The 15,380-nt window shown below is 42.5% G+C and overlaps 1 protein-coding gene across 1 annotated transcript in view; it reads left to right on the forward strand.

Annotated features, from left to right (window-relative positions):
- LOC121530854 (dihydropyrimidinase-related protein 2) overlaps positions 1-8,411 on the forward strand; it is a 34,012-nt gene extending 25,601 nt beyond the window's left edge. Inside the window, exons 9-14 of the mRNA XM_041836144.2 lie at positions 2,675-2,831; positions 3,033-3,174; positions 3,416-3,586; positions 5,986-6,165; positions 6,316-6,505; positions 6,736-8,411. Of these exons, the coding sequence (XP_041692078.1) occupies positions 2,675-2,831; positions 3,033-3,174; positions 3,416-3,586; positions 5,986-6,165; positions 6,316-6,505; positions 6,736-6,827 (932 nt within the window). The 3' untranslated portion in view covers positions 6,828-8,411. The remainder of the gene's footprint in view (positions 1-2,674; positions 2,832-3,032; positions 3,175-3,415; positions 3,587-5,985; positions 6,166-6,315; positions 6,506-6,735) is intronic.
- The last annotated feature ends 6,969 nt before the right edge of the window (positions 8,412-15,380 follow it).

Raw genomic sequence — 15,380 nt, forward strand, 5'->3', positions numbered from 1 at the left:
AAGCTTCTAAAGCCATGACATCATTTTCTGGAATTTTCCAAGCAGTTTAAAGGCACAGTCAACTTAGTGTATGTAAACTTCTGACCCACTGGAATTGTGATACAGTGAATTATAAGTGAAATAATCTGTCTGTAAACAATTGTTGGAAAAATGACTTGTGTCATGCACAAAGTAGATGTCCTAACCGACTTGCCAAAACTATAGTTTGTTAACAAGAAATTTGTGGAGTGGTTGAAAAATGAGTTTTAATGACTCCAACCTAAGTGTATGTAAACTTCCGACTTCAACTGTATTTGCGAGAGAAAAAAAACATATGGGGGATTGGAAGTGATGCAGACAATTACATTGATGGAAGTTACAATCTATCTGCAATATTAAAGCTGATCTACCCCCTAAAAAAAATATTTAAAAAAGCACTTGAGAGCTCATGTTGCGCAACATTTCTATAGGCTATGGATTTGTGGGAGAAAACAGAGTGATGGTCTCTACTAAAAAGAGGAGGATCCCATCAGCTTTCTATAGGCTAGGCCTACTATATTTATTTCTCAACTTTCCTAATATTAAGCACATTGCTTATATTTACAACATAGCCTACCTGGCTGGGATGAAAATGAACCACGCGAAAAGCGTCCTCCATTCGCTATTTAAGTGCATAGATTACATGTATTTTTTCCGCTGCCCCTATTTCGATACAGGTGCATGATAATGGTCCATTCTAAATCAAAACAAATTTCACACATATATTATTTAGTATGTCTGATGGGTGACAATATTAGCCTATCACTTGTGAATTATATATTATCACTTGTGAATGATGCCCAGCATAAGAAACAAAGCCTTTTTTTTGCTACTTTTTTTAATCATAGTCGCACACCTGATGTAGCCTAGCCCATACGCTTATATGTTTTTATAAGGTTTGTATCACAACTAAAGTGGCCAAATAACTTCTTTAAAATTAAGCACATTCATCCGCTTTACAAGGGGTGTAGAGCCTAACTGGCATATATAAGCAGCGCATGAGTTTCAAGTTTGGGGAAGATAATTTTCACCATAAAAATGCACCTTTATAATAAAAGCATTACATGCATAATTGCATTTGCAGTCACTTTTGATAATGGTGTTTTCCCGCTAATGGAACATTCACGCTTATAGCCTACTACCATTTGCACATTGCTGAGCATATAATGTGAAGAAATAGCCTAATAGTTTATCAACATTTTAAGCTAAATGTTCTGATCTGTTGCATCAGCCACATTGTGTAAAAAGTGGTTGTATTAATTTGGGATCTATTGCACCCCACAACTGTCCCAGACTATGTTTGGAATGTTTTTTTCTCGCACAGAATAGAATAGGTCGACCTTTGTACTATGGGGGATATTAGATTGACATCGGCTAGTGCTTTTGCTGTTCGTTAGGCCTACTCATCTTGTTGGCTGACAAAGTAAATGTGGACAGTTCTTCCAATATCTTCAATATGCACCTCAGAATTGGATAAAGACGCACGCAGTTGCGTCCCCGATATGTCTGTCTTCACTTGTAGCCTGTGAGAAAGACCTGATCACTTGATGGAGAGCCATGTGAGTGAGAGGTGATTCGGAGTGCTCAGCATTCAGAGAGAAGGGCACAACGGCCGCTGGCCGCAAAAGGCATGGATTTTTTTAGGGTGCATTACGGCCACACAAAGGGGATGCCGCAATTAAATTCTAGGCATTATCAAGTGCTTGTCAAATTGTGAATGAGTAACTGATGTAGTGTGTACAGCCTGCGCAAAAAAACTAAGCAGAGCTCATGCCTTTCAAGCAACTTTTTTCAAATCATCATTAGTCTCATCATGCAGCCTTAAAATGTATTAAAAATCAAAACATATAGCCCAACGTTTGTAGAACAACTAAAGTTACATTAATAACTCTAAATTAAGCATATAGGAGTACCAATTTCTTTGTTAACCGCTCAACACAGAATAGCCGTATGTGCGCACACCCTTAAATCGTTTGGAGAAAATATCCTTTCTATTCAGCTTTGTTCAATTGTATTCTTCATACTTTAATTTACGGATAGCCAGGGGCACACTCCAACACTCAGACGTAATTTACAAACAAAGCATTTGTGTTTAGTGAGTCCGCCAGATCAGAGGCAGTAGATGACCAGGGATGTTCTCTTGATAAGTGCGTGAATTTGACAATTTTCCTGTCCTGCTAAGCATTCAAAATGTAACGAGTACTTTTAGGTGTCAGGGAAAATGTATGGAGTAAAAAGTACATTATTTTCATTAGGAATGTAATGAAGGAAAAATAAAAATTGTCAAAAATAAAAATAGTAAAGTACAGATACCAAAAAAAAACGACTTAAGTAGTACTTGAAAGTATTTTTACTTAAGTACTTTACACCACTGGGTGTAGGCTATATTACATGGATTTATTAGAGACTTTTAAAAATGTAGATGTTCCTAAGGTCTGCATCAGTGGCTTGTGTGGAAGCCAGGAGATGCTAAATGTGTTGATGTTAATTAACAGTCAATTACCGTGAGACCGACAGTTATTTGCTTGACAGTCACCGGCTGACGAAATTTCGTGACTGCCACAGCCCTAGGCACGAGCACTCTGAGGTATATTGAACACTGTAACTCTCCCTGCCATGCTGACCTAGTGTTTTGCTGTGTTCTGGGGTACTCTAGGTACTGTGGTGTATGGAGAGCCCATCTCTGCCAGCCTGGGCACGGACGGCACCCACTACTGGAGTAAGAACTGGGCCAAGGCAGCTGCCTTCATCACCTCCCCACCCCTCAGCCCCGACCCCACCACCCCCGACTATCTCAATTCACTGCTCTCCTGGTAGGTGCTCCATTTATACTATGGACCTCTACTCAACACAGAGCTATGCAGTAATCATGTGTTACTTACACACATCTTCCACCAGAGGGTGGTATGTCATCCTAGCCTCCTGGAAAGTCATCACTCAAGACAAAATCATCAAACATAAGACCTATCAGTAGTCTCTCTCACTCTCCCCCTCCATCCTTTGTTCCTTTCCAGTGGTGACCTGCAGGTGACTGGTAGTGCTCATTGCACGTTCCACACCTCCCAGCGTGCCGTGGGCAAAGACAACTTCACCCTCATCCCAGAGGGCACCAACGGCACTGAGGAGAGACTCTCCCTCATCTGGGACAAGTGTGTGGTGAGGCACAGTCTACTGACCTTTTTCTGCCAGTTTCCTACAATCAACCATACCACAGTCACACATGTATCCTGTTATTGTAAATAGATATCGATGTTGTGGTATTAACAATCAATCTACTTTCCCTGTTTGTGCCACAGTGATTAATGTCATCAAGTGGTTGTCTCAGTTGGTCAAGTGAATGTTTGCAGCTGTTTTGTTAGTCAGGAAGTGATAGCGCCTTGTCTTCTGATTCCCTTAGGTTACTGGAAAAATGGACGAGAACCAGTTTGTGGCTGTGACCAGCACCAATGCAGCTAAAATCTTCAACCTGTACCCCCGTAAGGGCCGCATCGCATTGGGCTCTGACGCCGACCTGGTCCTGTGGGACCCAGACGTCAGCAAGATCATCTCTGCCAAGAGCCACAACGTGGTAAGGGCCAACCCACACTGTACTGACCATGTCATGGTATTTATACATGGTTTTAGTCACACCTACTGTATGTAGGACTCAATTTCCGATCAAAATTTTCAGTTTGGACCGTGAAATTCTTCCACATTTTCATATGAAACATTGAAGCTCTTTTTCCTACGAAGCTTTGAGACAACCCAACAAGTAAAAATCTACTCACCTGAAATGACTTGTCACAGATCAGCTCATGCAGATAGATTGGTAGCCTAGCGGTTAGAGCGTTGGGCCAGTAACTTGAAGGTGAAAAATCTGTTGATGTGCCCTTGAGCAAGGCGCACTTAACCATCATTTGGTCCAGGGGTGCTGTACTACTATGTCTGACCCTGTAAAACAACACATTTCACTGCATCTACAGTTGAAGTCGGAAGTTTACATACACCTTAGCCAAATACATTTAAACTCGGTTTTTCACAATTCCTGACATGAAATCCTAGTAAAAATTCCCTGTCTTAGGTCAGTTAGGAACATCCACTTTATTTTAAGAATGTGAAATGTCAGAATAATAGTAGAGAGAATTATTTATTTCAGCTTTTATTTCTTTCATCACATTCCCAGTGGGTCAGAAGTTTACTTACACTCAAATAGTATTTGGTAGCATTGCCTTTTAATTGTTTAACTTGGGTCAAACATTTCGGGTAGCCTTCCACAAGCTTCCCACAAAAAGTTTTTGCCCATTCCTCCTGACAGATCTGATGTAACTGAGTCAGGTTTGTAGGCCTCCTTGCTCGCACAGGCTTTTTCAGTTCTGCCCACAAATGTTCTATAGGATTGAGGTCAGGGCTTTGTGATGGCCACTCCAATACCTTGACTTTGTTGTCCTTAAGCCGTTTTGCCACAACTTTGGAAGTATGCTTGGGGTCATTGTCCATTTGGAAGACCCATTTGCGACCAAGCTTTAAATTCCTGACTGATGTCTTGAGGTGTTGCATCAATGTATCCACATAATTTTCCTTCCTCATGATGCCATCTATTTTGTGAAGTGCACCAGTCCCTCCTGCAGCAAAGCACCCCCACAGCATGATGCTGCCACCCCCGTGCTTCACGGTTGGGATGGTGTTCTTCGGCTCGCAAGCAACCCCCTTTTTCCTCCAAACATAACGATGGTCATTATGGCCAAACAGTTCTATTTTTGTTTCATCAGACCAGAGGACATTTCTCCAAAAAGTACGATCTTTGTCCCCATGTGCAATTGCAAACCGTAGTCTGGCTTTTGTATGGCGGTTTTGGAGCAGTGGCTTCTTCCTTGCTGAGCGGCCTTTCAGGTTATGTCGATATAGGACTCGTTTTACTGTAGATATAAATACTTTTGTACCTGTTTCCTCCAGCATCTTCACAAGGTCCTTTGCTGTTGTTCTGGGATTGATTTGCACCCTTTCGCATCAAAGTACTTTCATCTCTAGGAGACAGAACGTGTCTCCTTCCTGAGCGGTATGACGGCTGCGTGGTCCCATGGTGTTTATACTTGCGTACTATTGTTTGTACAGATGAACGTGGTACCTTCTGGTGTTTGGAAATTGCTCCCAAGGATGAACCAGACTTGTGGAGGTCTACACATTTTTTTCTGAGGTCTTAGCTTATTTGTTTTGATTTTCCCATGATGTCAACCAAAGAGGCACTGAGTTTGAAGGTAGGACTTGAAATACATCCGCAGGTACACCTCCAGTTGACTCAAATGATGTCAATTAGCCTATCAGAAGCTTCTAAAGCCATGACATCATTTTCTGGAATTTTCCAAGCAGTTTAAAGGCACAGTCAACTTAGTGTATGTAAACTTCTGACCCACTGGAATTGTGATACAGTGAATTATAAGTGAAATAATCTGTCTGTAAACAATTGTTGTAAAAATTACTTGTGTCATGCACAAAGTAGATGTCCTAACCGACTTGCCAAAACTATAGTTTGTTAACAAAAACAAGTTTTAATGACTCCAACCTAAGTGTATGTAAACTTCCGACTTCAACTGTATCTGGTGTGACAATAATACATTATTTTCCCCCCCACTCTGAGTCATCACTACTCTTCATTTAGAGGAGCTAGCTGGCTACATCAGCACTAGTTTCCCATTAATTTGTCAGCTGAATGTGACAGTGACCCACTGTGTTCCAGTGAGTCAGTCTCTCTCTCCAGGCATCTATGTTGATGTGATTGATGGCCATCACCATGCTGGCACAAGTCATTGAACGACTAAGGCTCAGACTGAAGTTCATATGGAAAAAGGCCTCACATTTCTTAAATGTTTTTTGTTTTGTTTTGCAATGTGCATATGAAAGTAGGCTTGGCGTTGTCTTTCTATGTTATTTGCCCTCTTGTACTGTGTCAGTCTATTTGTCACTGTTCTCATCAGAGCTATTCTTCTGCAGGCTGTGGACTATAATATCTTCGAGGGCATTGAGGTGCGTGGAGCTCCCCTGGTGGTGATCAGCCAGGGCAAAATCGTGTTGGAAGAGGGAAACCTCCATACCACTGAGGGCTGTGGGCGCTATGTGAGCCGCAAGCCCTTCCCTGACCATGTCTACAAGAGAATAAAGGCTCGCAGCAGGGTGAGTCTATAGTGCCGTGAAATTGACATAGAATAGATTATTGATTGTTTATGACCATTCCAACTGATAGTTATGATAGCAGAACTAGAACAGCCGAACTGATGCTGTCATCTTGTCTGTCTCTCTCTCTCTCTGTCTGTCTCCTCCCAGCTGACGGAGCTGAGGGGTGTCCCCAGGGGTCTCTATGACGGGCCGGTGTGTGAGAATGTGACACCTAAGGTCATGACTCCGGTCACCTCGGTGAAGACCTCTCCAGCCAAGCTGCAGCAGCAGCATCAGCAGCAGCAGCAGGGTCCTCAGCCAGTCCGCAACCTGCACCAGTCTGGCTTCAGCCTGTCTGGTGAGCACAGCTCAAAATGTCTCTCACAGCTCTCACATGGAATATCAGTAGGAATAGCATAATACTAGGATGTGTTGGCACACAAGTATTATCATTTGGCATGCATTTACAATATATTTAATTTGTTACAAATATGTTGTTTTTCTTGTCAGGAAAATCAGAGCGAAGTCTCATTCAAATCCCCCTTAAGATTACATACTTTTTTCTCTCTCTCTATCTCTCATGCCCAGGTGCGCAAGTTGATGATAATATTCCTCGCCGCAACACCCAGCGCATCGCGGCGCCCCCTGGTGGTAGGTCGAACATCACCAGCCTGGGTTAAGCTCTCCTGTCAGCTGAGCCAGGGAGGAGATGAGCGGGAGGATCCACCCCAGCTCCCAGACAAACCAACACAACCAACGGAGGGAGCTTCATCTGTGGTCCTTCTCCCTGACTCAACTGCACCCTGGTCAAAAACACTCCATCCATATTTAACAGCTCTGTCACCTCATTCAAATAAATAAAATAGATAGCACTCAATGTTTTGTTTTGTATGACCTACATGCCATTATATGCCATCTTCATATTTTTTTAAAAGGAAGAGTCAAGTGAATTTAGACAGCGCTTGATGTTTTACTGTTTTGTGATATAAATATATTTATATCCAGTTTAAGTTTAGGCTTTGTTTACATTTTGGCTTTAAATTGTACAAGAGGAACTGTGGATTGCAGTCATGTGGCATTTGATGTAGCTGCTATTTAATGGACCTTCTTGACACGCATTGTTTCCAATAAGTGATAAATGTCGTTTTTATGAACTATGGAGACAACGCATTGAATCATTGTCAAAGACGTGGCATTTTTAACTAAAATACATCTTTATTGTTTTCCTTCCATCCTATAAGTGATGGAAGGAATGCATTTGGTATATTTTTAAGGCTTTAGAATAGTATTGTTGAAGTAACTCAGAGGACCTTTTCGCCTCTCTAAGTCAGTTTGCAGTATTTGTATGACTTTAAACAGCTGTGAGTTCTAGATATTATCCTCCCAGTCTTTCTGGTCAGTATTACCACAGAAGTTTCAGCTGAACAAATTCACTTCAATCTTCCTTTGTCTCATTGCTGCACTTTTTGTATTGTAATGTTTTTGTTGTTAATGTTATACATTTTCAATTGTGTCTAGAGCTAAAACACTACTGTAATCTCTGAAATATTGACTATTAGATCTTAGCTTGTTTGCTGATGGAATGCACAGAAGTCAAAGGAGAGGGTATTGTAGGGTTAAACCATTCATCTCCTCACCCCCCTCAGTCGGAACACCTTTGACACAAAGTATGCACAATCCATTGCAGCAGGGAGAACCTTCTGCAACAAAAAAAAACGGACATTTTGCCTCTATTTCATCCTTTTTCTTCTTTGTTCACTAGCTGTCCAAAGTTAAAGCTCGCCAAGACACCAGGCTTCCTATAATCACACTGCTGTTTATTTCTAATGACACTGACAGCCATGCTGGATAAAAGGTTGCCCCTAACAACCTCTCTGGTGCTATTTGATCAATGCTGTGTATGTGCAGATGGTGGTGCCTACTTTTTCCACTCAACCACAGCAATTCAAGCTTTGTGAAAACCACTTTACGGGGGAAGCGGGGTCAGCTATTACCATTCCTCCATCATGGTCTCATACGTCACAGGTCTTCGTTTTCTATCTGCTAAAGTGCAAAAGGTGAATCTGTGAAAATGTTGATTTGTATTAGATGTTTGTTTTAGTTTTTTTCAGAATGTTTGTTCAATATCACTTGCCTGCCTATTCTATAAAGTATTGATTGATAGCACACTATAAGAACCATGTATTTATGAAAAATATATCTTAAGCACTGTCAGTGACCAAGCTAGTACAAGTGGTGCTTTGAGATCCAGTGAAAAAAGCTATGATAATGAAGTCCATTATTTACAGTGTGCTGATGATGTGGTTTGACTCCTGTCCTAATTGTTGGAGACATTAGAATAGCACCTCCTCGTAGCCCTGTGAGTGTTGACGATGGGAGCCACTTTTAACAGGTGCGCCATCATCACTCTCTTTACCCTCTTACCTATTCACATTAGACCTCACTGTTAGTGCCATTCATCAGGGTATGGACAATGTTTCACCAGACCACAAGCCCATGTTAGTTAACCACTCACTAAGCACTCACTGTGTGAAAGGTACAGTAGGGACATTTACAGTAGGCTCCTTATTCATCTGATCAGTTTTCTGTATAGCATTGTATTCTTTCCTCCTTGCCTTGTTAGGTATAGGTCATTATGCCAAGCTTGTATGTGATGTAAGTGAATTGCAGATGGGGAGGTTTCCTATAGTGTTTGTTTTTATTTCTGACGTTTAGCACTGTCATTGCCCTCCCTCCCCTCCCATCTAGTGATAAACTGTTGACCATGTATGTATTGTAGGCTACTGGGATTTTGGGATACTTATTCCTGACGGCATTGAATCCCATCGGTGTTGACTTAAATGGTTTTAAACATTAAAAAATGCAACAAAATTATGTCTCTCTAACAGTTATTTTGCTAACAGATACTGGTTTAGTTTTGATGGTCATTAAAATACAGCGGCACAACTTTGGTTTTAGTAGAGGAGGGGACATAATATATACATACACTGCTCAAAAGAATAAAGGGAACACTTAAACAACACAATGTAACTCCAAGTCAATCACACTTCTGTGAAATCAAACTGTCCACTTAGGAAGCAACACTGATTGACAATAAATTTCACATGCTGTTGTGCAAATGGAATAGACAACAGGTGGAAATTATAGGCAATTAGCAAGACACCCCCAATAAAGGACTGGTTTTGCAGGTGGTGACCACAGACCACTTCTCAGTTCCTATGCTTCCTGGCTGATGTTTTGGTCACTTTTGAATGCTGGCGGTGCTTTCACTCTAGTGGTAGCATGAGACGGAGTCTACAACCCACACAAGTGGCTCAGGTAGTGCAGCTCATCCAGGATGGCACATCAATGCGAGCTGTGGCAAGAAGGTTTGCTGTGTCTCTCAGCATTGTGTCCAGAGCATGGAGGCGCTACCAGGAGACAGGCCAGTACATCAGGAGACGTGGAGGAGGCCGTAGGAGGGCAACAACCCAGCAGCAGGACTGCTACCTCCGCCTTTGTGCAAGGAGGAGCAGGAGGAGCACTGCCAGAGCACTGCAAAATGACCTCCAGCAGGCCACAAATGTGCATGTGTCTGCTCAAACAGTCAGAAACAGACTCCATGAGGGTGGTATGAGGGCCTGACATCCACAGGTGGGGGTTGTGCTTACAGCCCAACACCGTGCAGGACGTTTGGCATTTGCCAGAGAACACCAAGATTGGCAAATTCGCCACTGGCGCCCTGTGCTCTTCACAGATGAAAGCAGGTTCACACTGAGCACGTGACAGAGTCTGGAGACGCCGTGGAGAACGTTCTGCTGCCTGCAACATTCTCCAGCATGACCGGTTTGGCGGTGGGTCAGTCATGGTGTGGGGTGGCATTTCTTTGGGGGGGCCGCACAGCCCTCCATGTGCTCGCCAGAGGTAGCCTGACTGCCATTAGGTGGTTGGCCCTGGCTTCCTCCTAATGCAAGACGATGCTAGACCTCATGTGGCTGGAGTGTGTCAGCAGTTCCTGCAAGAGGAAGGCATTGATGCTATGGACTGGCCTGCCCGTTCCCCAGACCTGAATCCAATTGAGCACATCTGGGACATCATGTCTCGCTCCATCCACCAACGCCACGTTGCACCACAGACTGTCCAGGAGTTGGCGGATGCTTTAGTCCAGGTCTGGGAGGAGATCCCTCAGGAGACCATCCGCCACCTCATCAGGAGCATGCCCAGGCGTTGTAAGGAGGTCATACAGGCACGTGTAGGCCACACACAGTACTGAGCCTCATTTTGACTTGTTTTAAGGACATTACATCAAAGTTGGATCAGCCTGTAGTGTGGTTTTCCACTTTAATTTTGAGGGTGACTCCAAATCCAGACCTCCATGGGTTGATACATTTGATTTCCATTGATAATTTTTGTGTGATTTTGTTGTCAGCACATTCAACTATGTAAAGAAAAATGTATTTAATAAGATTATTTCATTCATTCAGATCTAGGATGTGTTATTTTAGTGTTCCCTTTATTTTTTTGAGCAGTGTATATATACAGTGCATTCCAAAAGTATTCAGACCCCTTCACTTTTTCCACATTTTGTTATGTTACAGCCTTATTGTAAAATTCATTCAATTGTTTTTTTTTCATCAATCTACACACAATACCCCATAATGACAAAGCAAAAACAGGTTTTTAGAAATTTTTGCAAATGTATTAAAAATAAAAACAGAAATATTACATTTACATAAGTATTCAGACCCCTTACTGAGTACTTTGTTGAAGCGCCTTTGTCAGCGATTACAGCCTCCAGTCTTCCTGGGTATGACGCTACAAGCTTGGCACACCTGTATTTGGAGAGTTTCTCCCATTCTTCTCTGCAGATTCTCTCAAGCTCTGTCAGGTTGGAAGGGGAGCATTGCTGCACAGCTATTTTCAGGTCTCTCCAGAGATGTTGGATCGGGTTCAAGTCCGGGCTCTGGCTGGGCCACTCAAGGACATTCAGAGACTTGTCCCAAAGCCACTCATGTGTTGTCTTGGCTGTGTGCTTAGGGTCGTTGTCCTGTTGGAAGGTGAACCTTCGTCCCAGTCTAAGGTCCTGAGTGCTCTGGAGCAGGACCTCATCAAGGATCTCTCTATACTTTGCTCCGTTCATCTTTGCCTCGATCCTGACTAGTCTCCCAGTCCCTGCCGCTGAAAAACATCCCCACAGCATGGGCTGCCACCACCATGCTTCACCGTAGGGATGTTGCCAGGTTTCCTCCGTAAGTGACGCTTGGCATTCAGGCCAAAGAATTCAGTCTTGGTTTCATCAGACCAGAGAATCTTGTTTCTCATGGTCTGAGAGTCTTTAGGTGCCATTTGGCAAACTCCAAGCTGGCTGTCATGTACCTTTTACTGAGGAATGGCTTCTTTCTGGCCACTTTACCATAAAGGCCTTATTGGTGGAGTGCTGCAGAGATGGTTGTCCTTCTGGAAGTTTCGCCCATCTCCACAGAGGAACTCTAGAGCTCTGTAAGAGTGACCATCGGGTTCTTGGTCATCTCCCTGACGAAGGTCCTTCTCCCCCGATTGCTCAGTTTGACCGGGCAGCCAGAGCTAGGAAGAGTTTTGGTGGTTCCAAACTTCTTCCATTTAAGAATGATGGAGGCCATGTGTTCTTGGGGAATTTCAATGCTGCAGAAATGTTTTGGTTCCCTTCCCCAGATCTGTGCCTCGACACAATCCTGTCTCGGAGCTCTAGAGACAATTCCTTCGACCTCATGGTTTGGTTTTTGTTCTGACATGCACTGTCAACTGTGGGACCTTATATATGTCCAATCAATTTAATTTACCACAGGTGGACTCCAATCAAGTTGTAGAAACATCTCAAGGATGATCAATGGAAACAAGATGCATCTGAGCTCAATTTCGAGTCTCATAGCAAAGGGTCTAAATACTTACGTAAATGTGATATTTCTGTTTTTTATTTGTAATACATTTGCAAAAAATAATCTAAAAACCTATTTTCGTTTTGTCATTATGGGGTATTGTGTGTAGATTGATGTGAAAACATTTGTCTTTCATCAATTTTTGAATAAGGCTGTAACGTAACAAATTGTGGAAAAGGTCAAGGGGTCTGAATACTTTCTGAACGCACTGTATATACAGCACCAGTCAAAAGTTTGGACACACCTATTCATTCAAGGGTTTTTCTTTATTTTAACTATTTTCTACATTGTAGAATAATAGTGAAGACATCAAAACTATGACATAACACATATGGAATCATGTAGTAACCAAAAAAGTGTTAAACAAATCTAAATATATTTTATATTTGAGATTCTTCAAAGTAGCCACCCTTTGCCTTGATGACAGCTTTGCACACTCTTGGCTTGCACACACTTTTTCAGTTCTGCCCACCACATTTCTACAGGATTGAGGTCAGGGCTTTGTGATGGCCACTCCAATACCTTGCCTTTGTTGTCCTTAAGCCATTTTGCCACAACTTTGGAACTATGCTTGGGGTCATTGTCCATTTGGAAGACCCATTTGCGACCAAGCTTTAACTTCCTGACTGATCTCTTGAGATGTTGCTTCAATATATCCACATAATTTTCCTTCCTCATGATGCCATCTATTTTGTGAAGTGCAGCAGACCCTCCTGTAGCAAAGCACCCCCACAGCATGATGCTGCCACCCATGTGCTTCACGATTGGTATGGTGATCTTCGGCTTGCAAGCCACCCACTTTTTCCTCCAAACATAACGATGGTCATTATGGCCAAACAGTTCTATTTTTGTTTCATCAGACCAGAGGACATTTCTCCAAAAAACACGATCTTTGTCCCCATGTGCAGTTGCAAACCGTAGTCTGGCTTTTTTATGGCGGTTTTGGAGCAGTGGCTTCTTTCTTTTCTACATTTAGCAGATGCTCTTATCCAGAGCGACTTACAAGAGAAATTAGGTTTAAGTGCCTTGCTCAAGGGCACATCAACAGATTTTTCACCTAGTCAGCTTGGTGATTCGAACCATCATCCTTTCGGTTACTGGTCCAACGCTCTTAACCACTAGCTTCTTCCTTGCTGAGCGGCCTTTCAGGTTATGTCAATATACAGTCGTGGTCAAAAGTTTTGAGAATGACACAAATATTGGTCTTCACAAAGTTTGCTGCTTCAGTGTTTTTAGATATTTTTGTCAGATGTTACTATGGTATACTGAAGTATAATTACAAGCATTCCATAAGTGTCAAAGGCTTTTATTGACAATTACATTAAGTTTATGCAAAGAGTCAATATTTGCAGTGTTGACACTTCTTTTTCAAGACCTCTGCAATCCGCCCTGGCATGCTGTCAATTAACTTCTGGGCCACATCCTGACTGATGGCAGCCCATTCTTGCATAATCAATGCTTGGAGTTTGTCAGAATTTGTGGGTTTTTGTTTGTCCACCCGCCTCTTGAGGATTGACCACAAGTTCTCAATGGGATTAAGGTCTGGGGAGTTTCCTGGCCATGGACCCAAAATGTTGATGTTTTGTTCCCGAGCCACTTAGTTATCACTTTTGCCTTATGGCAAGGTGCTCCATCATGCTGTAAAAGGCATTGTTCATCACCAAACTGTTATTGGATGGTTGGGAGAAGTTGCTCTCGGAGGATGGGTTGGTACCATTCTTTATTCATGGCTGTGTTCTTAGGCAAAATTGTGAGTGAGCCCACTCCCTTGGCTGAGAAGCAACCCCACACATGAATGGTCTCAGGATGCTTTACTGTTGGCATGACACAGGACTGATGGTAGCGCTCACCTTGTCTTCTCCGGACAAGCTTTTTTCCAGATGCCCCAAACAATCGGAAAGGGGATTCATCAGAGAAAATTACTTTACCCCAGTCCTCAGCAGTTCAATCCATATACCTTTTGCAGAATATCAGTCTGTCCCTGATGTTTTTCCTGGAGAGTAGTGGCTTCCTCGCTGCCCTTCTTGACACCAGGCCATCCTCCAAAAGTCTTTGCCTCACTATGCGTGCAGATGCACTCACACCTGCCTGCTACCATTCCCGAGCAAGCTCTGCACTGGTTGTGCCCCGATCCCGCAGCTGAATCAACTTTAGGAGACGGTCCTGGCGCTTGCTGGATTTTTTTGGGCGCACTGAAGCCTTCTTCACAACAATTGAACCTCTCTCCTTGAAGTTCTTGATGATCCGATAAATGGTTGATTTAGGTGCAATCTTACTAGCAGCAATATCCTTTCCTGTGAAGCCCTTTTTGTGCAAAGCAATGATGACGGCACGTGTTTCCTTGCAGGAAACCATGGTTAACAGAGGAAGAACAATGATTTCAAGCACCACCCTCCTTTTAAAGCTTCCAGTCTGTTATTCTAACTCAATCAGCATGACAGAGTGATCTCCAGCCTTGTCCTCGTCAACACTCTTACCTGTGTTAACGAGTGAATCACTGACATGATGTCAGCTGGTCCTTTTGTGGCAGGGCTGAAATGCAGTGGAAATGTTTTTTGGGGATTAAGTTCATTTTCATGGCAAAGAGGGACTTTGCAATTAATTGCAATTAATCTGATCACTCTTCTTAACATTCTGGAGTATATGCAAATTGCCATCATAGAAACTGAGGCAGCAGACTTTGTGAAAATTAATATTTGTGTCATTCTCAAAACGTTTGACCACAACTGTAGGACTCGTTTTACTGTGGATATAGATACTTTTGTACCTGTTTCCTCCAGCATCTTCACAAGGTCCTTTGCTGTTGTTCTGGGATTGATTTGCACTTTTCGCACCAAAGTACTTTAATCTCTAGTAGACAGAACACGTCTCCTTCCTGAGCGGTATGACGGCTGCGTGGTCCCATGGTGTTTATACTTGCGTACTATTGTTTGTACAGATGAACATGGTACCTTCAAGCATTTGGAAATTGCTCCCAAGGATGAACCAGACTTGTGGACGTCTACCATTTTTTTCTGAGGTATTAGCTGATTTCTTTTGATTTTCCCATGATGACAAGCAAAGAGGCACTGAGTTTGAAGGTAGGCCTTGAAATACATCGACAGGTACAGAAGCTTCTAAAGCCATGACATCATTTTCTGGAATTTTCCAAGCTGTTTTAAAGGCACCATCATCTTAGTGTATGTAAACTTCTGACCCACTGTAATTGTTATACAGTGAATTATAAGTTAAATAATCTGTCTGTAAACAATTGTTGGAAAAATTACTTGTGTCATGCACAAAGTAGATGTCCTAACCGACTTTCCAAAACTATAGTTTGTTAACAAGAAATTTGTGGAA

Source organism: Coregonus clupeaformis, chromosome 18 (genome assembly GCF_020615455.1).
Source record: "Coregonus clupeaformis isolate EN_2021a chromosome 18, ASM2061545v1, whole genome shotgun sequence".
Taxonomy (NCBI): domain Eukaryota; kingdom Metazoa; phylum Chordata; class Actinopteri; order Salmoniformes; family Salmonidae; genus Coregonus; species Coregonus clupeaformis.